We start from the raw sequence: 11,937 nt of genomic DNA, 5'->3' as shown, positions 1-11,937 counted from the left end.
AAACATTTGCTGGTTACAGCTTCACAAATGCTCAGATTTGCATGCTTTTCTCAAATCCATTTCATTGTAAAGTGAATACGTTTTTTGGCTGCTGGTCAGACTAATTAAGGCTCTGGTAACTTGTGATGGGCATTTGTCATTATTTTTGACATTTTAAAGACTAAATGATTAATTGATTAATCAATAAATGAAATGTTTGTTGCTGCCCTACATCAAACCTCCACTCTGAGACAGACATTATTTATGTTTATCAGCAGATATTTAGATCCCAGAAATACCATATTAAGGCTCTTGACCGAGGCTAGTTACTTATATCAAAAAGGTCATTGTCGGAGTGATATGACAACATATTGAACCACTCCCTTGGACTCAAACGTGAAAGATTTTATTACAGCAAATCCATCCGAATCTCAACATCTTTCAAACAGCAGGTTAAACATACAAAAGCTCACTTAACATAGTTTTTTTATTAAATATGTAAAAAGCAGGTCAAGTTATTCACAAATAAAATGCAAACATGCAACACGTTTTGGGGAATGCATAATGAGTGGGACATGAAAAAAACATTTACTATTCATAATTATTGACAGTACATGTTTACATTCCTTTTCATTTACACAATAATATATGACTAAAGCATTATGGTGCACTGCCGAGTTCAATAATAGTAAATGCGACATTAAGAAAGGGTATACAATGTACTTACCGGAATATAGCATGGCAAATTACTCAGTGAACTGACTCACATCTTTCCTAAGACCTGTGGTTCAAAAATCGCCTGAAACAAAACATCTGAAATCTGAGCAGACCACGGTGTCATGTTGCTGTTGAGGTTTCAAAAACTAAAAAATGGTTCATTGCAATAAGACTAATCCACAATAACGGTTTCTTCCTTCCCTACGTTTATGGCATACCAAGTCAACCTCTGTCACCAGACCACCTTACATGGTGTGAATAATACATTGTTGAGCACACTGATTATCAGAAATCTTGAAATTTGTGAAGATAGTCATCACACAGTCATAGCTGGTATTACACAACTACAGTTCATTCACAATTCGCTGACTGTATCGTCTCCCTTCATGAGGATGCAATGTAGAATCTTACACTACTCCTAAGGCTTAATAAATATGGTGAGGGTCTATGGACAGATTGTCCAATACAGGATCAAATGTCAGTGCAACATATGGAAGGAGGTTAGATAAGAGCTACTATGGGCCCTTCAGGGCTTTGCTTATTGCATTCTCGTGATTAATATGGTTGATATGCAAACTTTAAAAAAAAAAACAAATACAAAAAACTAAAATGAAGGGACAGAAGCTGGCAAATTAACACTTGCACTTGACAGGTAAAGGTACCTGTCTGAACTTCAGCATTTCATCACATCTAGGATTTTGAATTGACCTTTCACTCGCACAGTCCTTGGAAACTTCTGTGATGGTCTGAGCTTGTCTGCTAGTGGAGGCAATAACAGCAAACCTGCCACAGCATTTCACCAACAGTCACGAAAAAACACAGAATAGTGAACAGTGGGATAAAAAAAAAAAAAAATGACGGTGCTTCTTTTCAGGAGGTTGCTTCATGTGCTCAGTCTTCAAGAGAACAAAAAAGAAACCATGAGGAAAAATTAAAATCCTTAAGAACAGTTCTCACAAAATAAAAAGGGCGTGTAGTTTGCGGTGAGGGATGATGGCAGTCAGTATTCATCCTGTTCCTGCTGATCATCTGGTGCCTCTTCGTGGGCTTGCTGGTCCACTTCCTCTCCATCTCCCTCAGCCAGTTCTGCAGCTCCTTCCTAAAAAAAAAAAATAGGGGCACAGAGAGCTTAACACTAGTGCTACTGAATTTAAGTCTGCTCAAGGGCAAACGGAAGTGACTCCACACAAAGACTGGATTCTTCTTTCTGTCAGTCACACGTTAAGTTCCACATGATTTTTCTGCTACGCTTTTATTTCACCAAACCCAGACGCTCACACGCTCTGCTGGTATTCAACTCCTGCATGCACCGACCTATCTAATCAGGACCAGAACTGCCTCCAGCTGCCCTGACAAGCCTGTTTGGATCAATCAAGAGCAGACTGACCTGTTCGTCTGTGGAGTAAAGGACCTCCATTAGCCGCTCCACAAACAGGGCGTTCTCTTCGCCCTGCTCCTGGCACAGCAGCTCCACCTCCCGCAGCTTGCTGAAGTAGAAGTCCCTCTCCTTCTCCACTCCTTCCAACGCCAGCTTTAATGTGTTCACCTACAAAAAAACAAAACAACCAAAGAAATAAATTGTAGCGTCAATATTCAGCTATGCAATGGGCTGGACTTTGGTTACAGTCAAAAAGCAACAGATAAGGAGTCACAAGCTCAACTGGACAATGAACAGATGAGTAGCAAAGGAATGGAACTGTACTGATCTCCCAGTGCTTCACTCTAAGGGAGCGTTCATATGAGCATTAGTGATAGGTCAAAAAACTGACAATATCCCATGTATTTCAATGAGACCTATGTTTGACGGATAACATGGATTGACGGAAAGCAGTACATGAAAATATCACAACCCAGTCCATCAAAAAAGTTGAAACTAGCTAATTAACTTTTGAGGGAGCTCAGGTGAACGTCATCCGCTAAAATAGACTTCATGAGCCAATGAAATTTGTCCAGACTGCTTCAAAAGGTTTCCAGACACGCCCACAGCAACGCGACCCAGGCGCTTTCAACACATACTTGTCCTCGAATGTGCCAAATGTCCCATGTGAACGCCGCCTAAGAAACTGTTTCATGTTTAAGGACTAAGTGATACGACTCATTTGACATTCAGACTGGATTATCCAAAGAAATATCACACAAACATTTTTTTAAAGTTGCTTCCTAAGTATGCCAATCACATCACCGACAGTTCCAAAAGAGGTAAACTCTTGATACCTGCTGAAATTAAATAAAACGTAAACGTACCTGCTCGTTAAGATGCGTGACCTGCGCTTCCAGTTCTTTCTCTCCTTTGGCAGGAGCCGATGTTGCAGGGATCTTTTTGGCTGATGAGGGTCTGGATGACGGCGTTGACGCCTTGGGTGTGGTAGCGCTTGCCCTTGAGGCTCCTGCAGCAGATGAAAGGTTATCAGTAGTAAGTAAATTAAATTTCTCACGCACAGTTAAAAATGAAAAATGAAATTTCTCTTTGAAAAAGAATAGAACCTAGACGTTGTAATCACAGGTGGTGTTGGTATGAATGTAAAATGTTCCTTAGTCTAACCCAGAAATCCAAATAGAAAAACAGGGTCAGTGATAAAAAATTCAAAAATATCCTGCCCTCTGCAAACATCAGTTAAGTTTGAAAATAGATAAAACCCTTGACAATGGCCATATGATATCAGGAGAAAGGTTCGTAACAATAATCACCAGATCCAACACAGATCATTTTGTTACCCCACAGCACATCACAGGGGATCAATCTGACCTGCAGTAGGGGAGCTGGCTGCGTGGTGGGACTTCTTTGGCAGGTTGAAGATCTGCTCGCCGGGGTCCGGTGGGGGAATGGCATCCTGACCCTGTCTGGCCTGAACCGGGTCATACTCTTTACCATCATAATTGGCATCGAAGAACTTCTTGAACCACTGGATGAAATCAAGATTGTCCTGAAATCTGCCTTTAACCAGCTTCTCCACAGGAATAATCTAAATCAAGGGCAAGGAAAAGAGGACAAAAAGTAGGTAACCTTTAAATTCAAGCATCTGAATTTGAATGTACAATGAATGTACATGCATGGTAAAGCACACATGGAACAACAATACAAAGTTCGCAAATTTAACAAGGTACAAATAAGGTTTAGCAAACCCACCTTGTCCACATTCATCCTTTTGAAGGATGCCTGTAACACTTTGAAATTGTGAATGTACTCATGCTCCAATTTAGCTTGGAACTTGACCTTCTTAAGACTGATGCAGCCAGGGAAGAGCAAATCCATGAACTGGCAGTAGGCTGCTCCTAAAGAAGGAATAAAATGACAGTTGAGTTCATAAGCCTTTGCTGGAAACTTGATTGCCACGATAGAAATAAGGAAAACTGACTCTAGCTATAGACTAGTGTATTATGGCTGTCAACAACAAAACCTCTGGAAACTATTCCCTATCCAGATCATTGATCATGTTTCCTAAAAAACTATGTCTGCATGTTCTCACAAACATGGCTCCAATTATGAATTTGAGTTCAGTTAGATTTTTATCAATTTAAATGGAACCAGGGAACCAGTTTGACCTGTTGGCTGGCTGGCTGACTGGGGCCTATCAATATGCAAATCAGATATGCCCAAATAGAGATCTACACTAAACAAGTAACATATACCTTAAGAAAAGAAAAAGACTGTGTGTTTATGTGTGTGCGTGTGTGTGTAGGCCTTGAGTGATTGAGATTAGATTACTTGGATACAGCAGGAGGACATGGCAGGCTTATTTATAGACAACTCTCTGCCAGGGATAGGTGAGCATGTTTCCCCAGGTCGCTTTAACTAGCAGCTTATATCCAAAATTAGTTTATCCCCTTGTGTTACATGCAAAGCTGCAATAACAAAAAACACGCTTCCCCATCTCAACCAGCCTCATCGACACATATAGCATGCAAGGGGAGAGAGAGGGAGAGAGGGGGAGAGAGAGAGAGAGAGAAAGAGAGCAGTTTCTGAAGGATCATTTTGTTCTCACCTGAAGAGAGCTGCTCCACTTTAGTGTAGTTTAGGCAGAGAATATCGTTAACCCAGGCAGTGATGTCATGCCTGCTCATAGTCTCCTGGGTTATTGAGGTAGAATATACGTTGACCGCCATCCCCCAACTACAATAGAGAAGGAAAAAAATGAGCAGATGACTTCTGTTTAAACACAAAAAAATTAAGTATAACACTTAAAACCAATGAAGAAATAAGAAGCAAAGCCAAATATGTTGAGACTAAAGACCCTGTTTGGTCACATCATGGATCAGTTAGTTTACCAATCTTGTCTCCTATTCAAATAAATCCAAATTCCAAAAAAAGGTAAACAATTATATTAGTGATATGTTGTCTGTCAGACATAAACCAGTGCAGATAATCAATGCAACATATACTGTATCCTCTCAAAGGACCCATTAATAATCATTACAACACAAACTAGGCAAGCCCAGCAACTGTAACTAGGTTCTTGTTGTGAGCAGCTGTACTGATGTTCATTCAAACCCACTTACAAATCAGGTCAAATTAGATTTAGTAATGACTTCAATAAGAAAACCCTAGCCCTAACCTAATTTTCCCTTTGACTCTTTCCCTAAAAAAAACCCCACTGGAAACCCAACAGCAACACTGCACAAACGTTTACAATATTATAACACCTTTACTATCTATCCAAAGCATACACTGTGGCAAAACATATATATCAGGGAACTCAAAGCTTTGACCCTTGACCTTGGGCTACTGATGAATAATAATGCAGGACTAGGCTGTCATGAGCAATTCATGAGAATGGTCACAAAATAGTGAATCAATGCATAACTTAAAAAAAATCATGTATTACTTTACTTCTCAATAAAAGAAACAATCGAGGGGCCGACATCCCTGTATTTAAAAGTGCGTACTCCTCCTCAAACGTATCTATAAAAAGGAAGAATGCAATATCAATCAGGTCAGCAATACTGGGCTTAGGTCAGTGATAACGAGAAGGAGCAGGACAGCTGCAAACAAAACATTCCCCCTTTATTGGATTACGGTAACGACTAATATGCTACTGCATCATGCGTAATCACCATCCACTAGCCAACACTAACGGCGGTATTTGGGGTAATAACCTTTAGCGTTAAAGTTATTATCACATCCGTGCAGGACAGGAGCAGATCCTCCACCGACTCGCCGGGAAGGAAACTGGGCCAGCCGCTCTCCATGTCAACAAAGCGGATGTACCGTTAGCATGCTTTGTTAGCTAGCCGAGCCATGGATAGCCGGACACAAGGGCTGGGCTGGATGCCTGGGACAATTTACACTGGGAAAACCCTCATGTGCAGCACGTTATAGCGTTGGGTTGCTTCACATATGACAACGCAATTCCAACACATTCATCGTGATACACCAGTCGGCTGCGAAGTGGCTAAACTAACATGTCATGTCATGATGGGAATGGGAATATTGTAGCAGGGGCGGCTGTGTGTATTTGCATGACATTTGACAAGCTGGCCAGCCGGAGAGTTTCGATCCCGTCTTCCTATTTGACCGTGCCATTAAACACGACTGTAGTGGAAAATGGGGGCATTATAGGTGACCTTCCGTGCCAATGATTTCGTTATTACACCAGCAGACGGGTGTTACTTGGAAGGGCCTTGAGCGATTTACGCCATAGTCACACAGACACAGGGAGAGAGGGAGAGAGAGAGAGAGATAGAGCTAGTATGACAGCAGACTAGGGGACAACAGGGATAGAAAATTGCGGATGGGCGCACAAGCAAACCGACAAACGATGAGAAGCGCTTACTGCCAAACGGACCTGAATGCCGTTTTGCAGCAGTGTTATTATATCTCCAATCCTTATCTTATGAGACCACATCAAATGCGGCATTACACCGATTTACCTGTAGGCGCGCTCTCCTCGCACTGTATTTTTTCTGTAAGGAATGATGTTGGATCCGTTGTCCGGGACGATGTCGTTGTTATTCTCTCCATTTGGGGAAAGTGCTTGGGTGGGACCAGGCATTGGGTCTCTAAAATATTGAACAGATATTCTGTTCTCTCTGGCCAAAAAAAAGGACGATGCAAATGCTAAGAAAGTGCCGCACCTCGGGCTCCTTCTGTCTGCTTATTCTTCACAAATCTCTGCCTAATGACGTTGCTGCACCCTGCCCACGTGACTGATGGGGGTGGCTGCCTGTTCCCTCATACAGTGGGCTATTTCAATACACCAAATGCAATTGATCATTTCTGTGTTAAAAAGGACATCATCAATCAGATCAAGTCATGAAGCAAAGCTTGCTTCTTGCTTTTGAGATGCAGATTAACGTTGTAACAGGTTCTTAATCAAATGCTCGGACAATTCCCAATCAACTGAAAAGTACTTGTGTGATTAAAGGGAAATGCAGCCCACCCAGTTTCACCCTCAAATCCTGACTATCTATTATGATATCTATAATCTATGAGTATCTATCATTTAGTTACTATGCACAACAGAAGGCATGCAAATACTATTATATGGGTCAAAAAAGCAGGCAGATCTTTTGTTAGATAGACCTAAGTGTTGCTGATGAAAATGATGAACACACATATTGGGTGTGACGTAGTATAATTAAATGCTGTTTTGATTACTAACCATATAAATTGATCACTATGATAACATCATAAAGACAGAAGTTGGCTGATTCAACTGCTGCGACTGTATCATCACTTCAGTGTTTACTGATGTCCAAATGTCTGTATGAAAATGCGCCAGGCAGCAAGGCCAATGCAGTTCAATCTTGTCTGAACATGGTTAGTAATCTACAATGGCAAGCTTTATGTGAACCACAGCAGGTCTGCTAAGTATTTAACAGGCACAATGAAACTTTGACTTGGTGTCAGAGTTCCACAAGAGCATTGATCCGCACCATCAGCACATAAAATGGGACTACTGCTATGAGCTTTCATGCACAGTGCAAGAATTATGCCTTGGCCTACCATTGGCCTTGTAACTGCCTCCACCAGCGTTAATATTTAAACTTTCAATTGCATTTACACTATAAGTTGCAAACCTTTCACTGTGACACCAATCGCTCACACGTATGTTGAAATGTGCATTTGAGCTCCTCTTTCAGTTTCAAAATATTAGAAACAAACCAAGGCTGAATATCTGTCTGTAGCTCAAGATGTTGGAAAAAATGCACAGTTCTTATAGAAGGGCAGATAATTAGGATTGCCTGTCAACACCAGGTCAAAAGTCCTCAGTCATTACATCAATTCCTGCAGAGCCAAAGGCATAATCAATTAATAATCTAGTCATCCGCAAGTGCCACCACTGTGGTTGCTACAAAGTGATGAATGTCTGCAAAACACCAAAAGCATGTAGCACTACATTTCAACTCCAAGCCAGAAGTGCCACCACTAAGAGGTGCAGCATGCATACACAGCCTGTTATAACTCAATGTTCAGAGTGTGACACCTGAGGATGGAGTAAGACAGCCCATAATAAGTTAAATGCATACCCTATGGGCCTATTTTTTGCTTACGCTTGCAATTTCTGTATATTCCTCATGTGTAGGGGGCTGTTCTTCCTTGGTGCATATTACTGTAGGGAATAAAACACCAGCAGCCCACACATGGGAACTCCTCTGAGACCGGAACAAAATGCCCAGCCCACATATGAAAGACCAAAGACACATCTGTGGTTATATAGAGGAAAAAGAAAACGACCGTGTGAATTCTTCTGTATTTTCTCGCCATTTACAACATCAGCATTGAAAAGGAATGTGTCTGATCTGAAGCAGCTGACCCAAGTTAGACTAGTCTGACTGCTGTCAGTGTCATGCTGTTCAAGACTATAGTTTAACGACTAGAAAAAAAACAACCGTATATGCAGTAGGCCTAAATGCAGGGGTAGAGCTAAATTGGGGAGATGTAGGCGAGTCAAAATGATGTAAACGTTAACTAGGTTGCTAGCTAACGTCACACAATGTTCTTACAATTTGTTCTACAGCTACAGAGCCAGTGCTGATGGTCTGAAACATTGAGTTATCGGCTTACTGATGGATGGAAAACACAAGACACTTTTGCTGATTTCTACACTTTTTTTTAACAACCTCATGCCGAAGTAGCTCAGCAAATCTTATAGATGATGCTAACTTGGTCTCATCGGCTGCTCCAAAGCTGTCTGGCTGGTTAGCTTGTGTTAGGTAGCGTTGGTAAATGAAAGAAACTGATTGAACAAGCTCGCCAGTATGTAACTGAACAGCGCCGAGACAAAACCAAGTGAGTGACTGATTTGCCGAGAGTTGGACGTTATCAGAGAGCAGCATACAGTACAATACCGCTTGCTCAGCTAACCTCAAGCTAAGCTAATTATGTTTATGCCCACACTTTGACAGAATAGTGACAGCCGACATATGCACTAACCCTAAGTAACTTCACGCTTTCAACCGGCGACACAAAGATGGATACGGTCCAATTTGTGTAGATATTAAGATGCACGTTTCGAGGCAAATCTCACACATTGTACACAGCAAATATGACTCACCAGTGAACTCAGATCCGCAGGTTACAAGGCGATTTTTTAAAAAGCTACTATTTTCCGGAGTCACCCCACCCTCCGAACACCCATTCACGCTAGACGATGACGCTAAAAACGCGCGCACGTTTCATTGGACAATGTGTCACCGCTGCTGCAGCTGATTGGCCTGGTGGTGACATCTGTTGTGAGTTCGACCAATTATATCTCGATGCGTTGATCAGTGAGTACGTCTGACAGCTTTCCGTCGTGTCACTCCGTGTCACTTTCCCTTTCTATTGATTGGAGAAATTCATATTTTAAAAGAAACAGTCCCACTGCAATTACTGCAAAATAAATCAATTTAAATTATTTGCTTGACTGAGTATATGATCGATGTGCAGCAGATAGGCGTAGAGCATAGGGTGACCTCCCTTGATAGAGTATAACATTAAATAAAATTAACCATCCCTAAATAGAGGAATGTGTGGATGAAACCTTATTAAAATAATACAGTCGTAGTCCCGAAAACTGCTTCAGGTTTATCAAAATACAAGATACTAGAGGACATTGTTGCAAGGTGCAGCATTGCAATGTTGTTATAACAATAGCCAATCTAATCCAATCCAAATCCCAATAAAACCATAATGCCAACAGTGCTTGACGTATGACGCAGGATAAGCCCTAACATTCCTGTAGCAAATACTTGCATTTAATGAAATTCAAGAGGCTTGTCTAGCCAGCTACTTAAAGCAGCATTATGGTGAAAAGGGAATGCTCTCTACTTTCATTACTATCTGAAGACAAATATTCTATGCAGGGAGAAAGCATCAGCATGTTGAGGGAAATGCAATGCATATAGACAGGAGAGCTTGTCTGCTTCCCAACGGTGTTTTGCATTTTAAGATACCATGTTTGAAGAAATGAACCAGCTGTTCAGTCACTGACACAACTGCATTCCTCCTCTTTTAACACCAGGGTGCACTCACACACTAGATAAAAGACAAAGGACATCTGGATGAGGCTTTTTTTTTTTTTTTTTTTTTTAACCACAAAGGGTTTAAGAGATTCATCAGTATTATAGCTGCTTGCTAACTATGCTGCTAGACTAGAAATAATTCTGATCAGATAAAGAAAGAACATGGGAAGATTTTATATAGATAGCCAGTTTGTGTTAATAACAAAGACTTAGTAGTGGATGCTGTGGTCCTGTGTGTCTTTTTGACTGTGGTCAGGTCAGGCTCATGTTGATGGGTTAAAAATAATAAAAAAAACTGCCACTAATACTATTATTATTATTATTATAAAACTAATATTGGTTCATTCATAGACTGGTAATATTGCCTGAGCCTGAGATTGAAATTCTCATTCCTAATATCCACATGACTATGAGATCCAGTACTGGATGGCTGCTTTTATGTTACCTCAGATGGTAGGTCTATGTGATGAATTATAGACAATAGGTTGAGAGCAGCCAACAGTGCACTTATGACAGATAATAAATGTGCGCTGCCAAACCAAGCCAATTGAAGTGTGCCGTTCTGGAATGGAAAAAGAAAGAGAAAGGAGTTCATAGGCGACAAAATTGTGATATTGTGTCAACACTTTATTATGCATCACCACCATGCAAAATCACTGGTATGAACTTGCTCAAAAATCAAACTAGATATATTTCACACATTTATGATTTTAGATTGGCTTGCCACTTTTCCCAAAGTGACTGTGTAAAGTTATGTGCACACTCAGAAAGAACATGAAGAGTGTGTATTATCTTGGTGTGCAAGTCGGACAGATTTGTGCGAGAGCATAAAAATGCTATCAAATGAAACAATGGCGAATGATCTATGATCTAACCTTAATTCATAAAACCATTGATAGTAAACACAATTTGTTCAATGCCCTTGCCAGTGTAAACCATTGAATTTGAGCAATTTGGAAAGCTCACACATCCTCACTATGTCCATTTAATTTACATCATTTCCACTGTATTTCAAAACACTTTCAGCTATCAGAACCAATTAAACTAAACCTTATATTGAATCAACACTTTATATGTAGACAGTATAAATAGTAGCAGACTAAAGCCCTCTGCAGACAATATCACTTTCCAGCATCAGATTTAATATGAGCTCAACCTCATTCATCCAGTGAAGAAAACCAGTATTTGTGCTGAACAGGTGTAATGTGTTGTTAGCTACATGCTGCATTGACAGTTTGAATGAGCTCCATTGAGAGGTCATCCAATCAGCTAAGGCAGCGTGCATGATTATGACTTATGTCTCAAATAAAACAAACTGTCTGACAAATCACAGTCAGTCTGCGATAAGAAAGACTGAGAGTCAAACTACAATACAAAAGCCATTCAATAGCAACAGTAAGAAATCAATGGACTAGTGGGCAAATCTGGTCAGAGTGGTCAGGCCAGAGCTATAAATTTACAAATGATTGTAAATTTTATAATCTATAACTTTGTGGTTTTTGTCGTGTCTCAGATAACAAACGCACTTAGACCTGGTTTACTGTTTTAGAAACATGAGAACTCCAAAGAAACAGGTTTGCCACCCTGTACTACTTACAGTATACTTGTACAATTGCCAGACAACTCATATAAAAAGGATAAAAATCAACAAATAATTCCCCAAAGTCATCTGATTTTTATGGCACCTGTGGTATAACAGACAGCTCAGTTATTAATCTCTCCATATCAGCTCACAGTATTTATCTTAAATATGTGGTTGGTTAAAAAATAGATCTTTACATAAATGTATTCTATGGT

At 40.4% G+C, this 11,937-nt stretch overlaps 1 protein-coding gene across 3 annotated transcripts; it reads right to left on the bottom strand.

Moving 5' to 3' along the window:
* Positions 1-372: 372 nt before the first annotated feature.
* mapre2 (microtubule-associated protein, RP/EB family, member 2) lies at positions 373-9,269 on the bottom strand. 3 transcript variants are annotated; one of them, XM_071523659.1, is made up of 7 exons: positions 9,192-9,269; positions 4,680-4,807; positions 3,824-3,969; positions 3,443-3,659; positions 2,941-3,083; positions 2,084-2,242; positions 373-1,795 (listed from the first exon to the last, which is right to left on the bottom strand). In XM_071523659.1, the coding sequence occupies exons 2-7, from the start codon at positions 4,798-4,800 to the stop codon at positions 1,697-1,699; spliced, it is 885 nt and encodes a 294-aa protein (XP_071379760.1). In that variant the 5' UTR covers positions 4,801-4,807; positions 9,192-9,269; the 3' UTR covers positions 373-1,696. The 3 variants fall into 3 exon arrangements, with proteins under 3 accessions (XP_071379760.1, XP_071379759.1, XP_071379758.1); XM_071523658.1 differs by lacking the exon at positions 9,192-9,269 and adding an exon at positions 6,565-6,798 and having other exon boundaries at positions 373-1,788; positions 2,080-2,242; XM_071523657.1 differs by lacking the exon at positions 9,192-9,269 and adding an exon at positions 6,565-6,798.
* Between the last annotated feature and the right edge of the window lie 2,668 nt (positions 9,270-11,937).

This window comes from Centroberyx affinis, unplaced genomic scaffold (genome assembly GCF_046629955.1).
Source record: "Centroberyx affinis isolate AG114_WGS23_722 - 3 ecotype Tasmania unplaced genomic scaffold, CSIRO-AGI_Caff_v1 ptg001103l_1, whole genome shotgun sequence".
NCBI classification, from domain to species: Eukaryota; Metazoa; Chordata; class Actinopteri; order Beryciformes; family Berycidae; genus Centroberyx; species Centroberyx affinis.
Note: the sequence above shows the minus strand (reverse complement) of the source record. Positions and strands in the feature narration are given on the sequence as shown.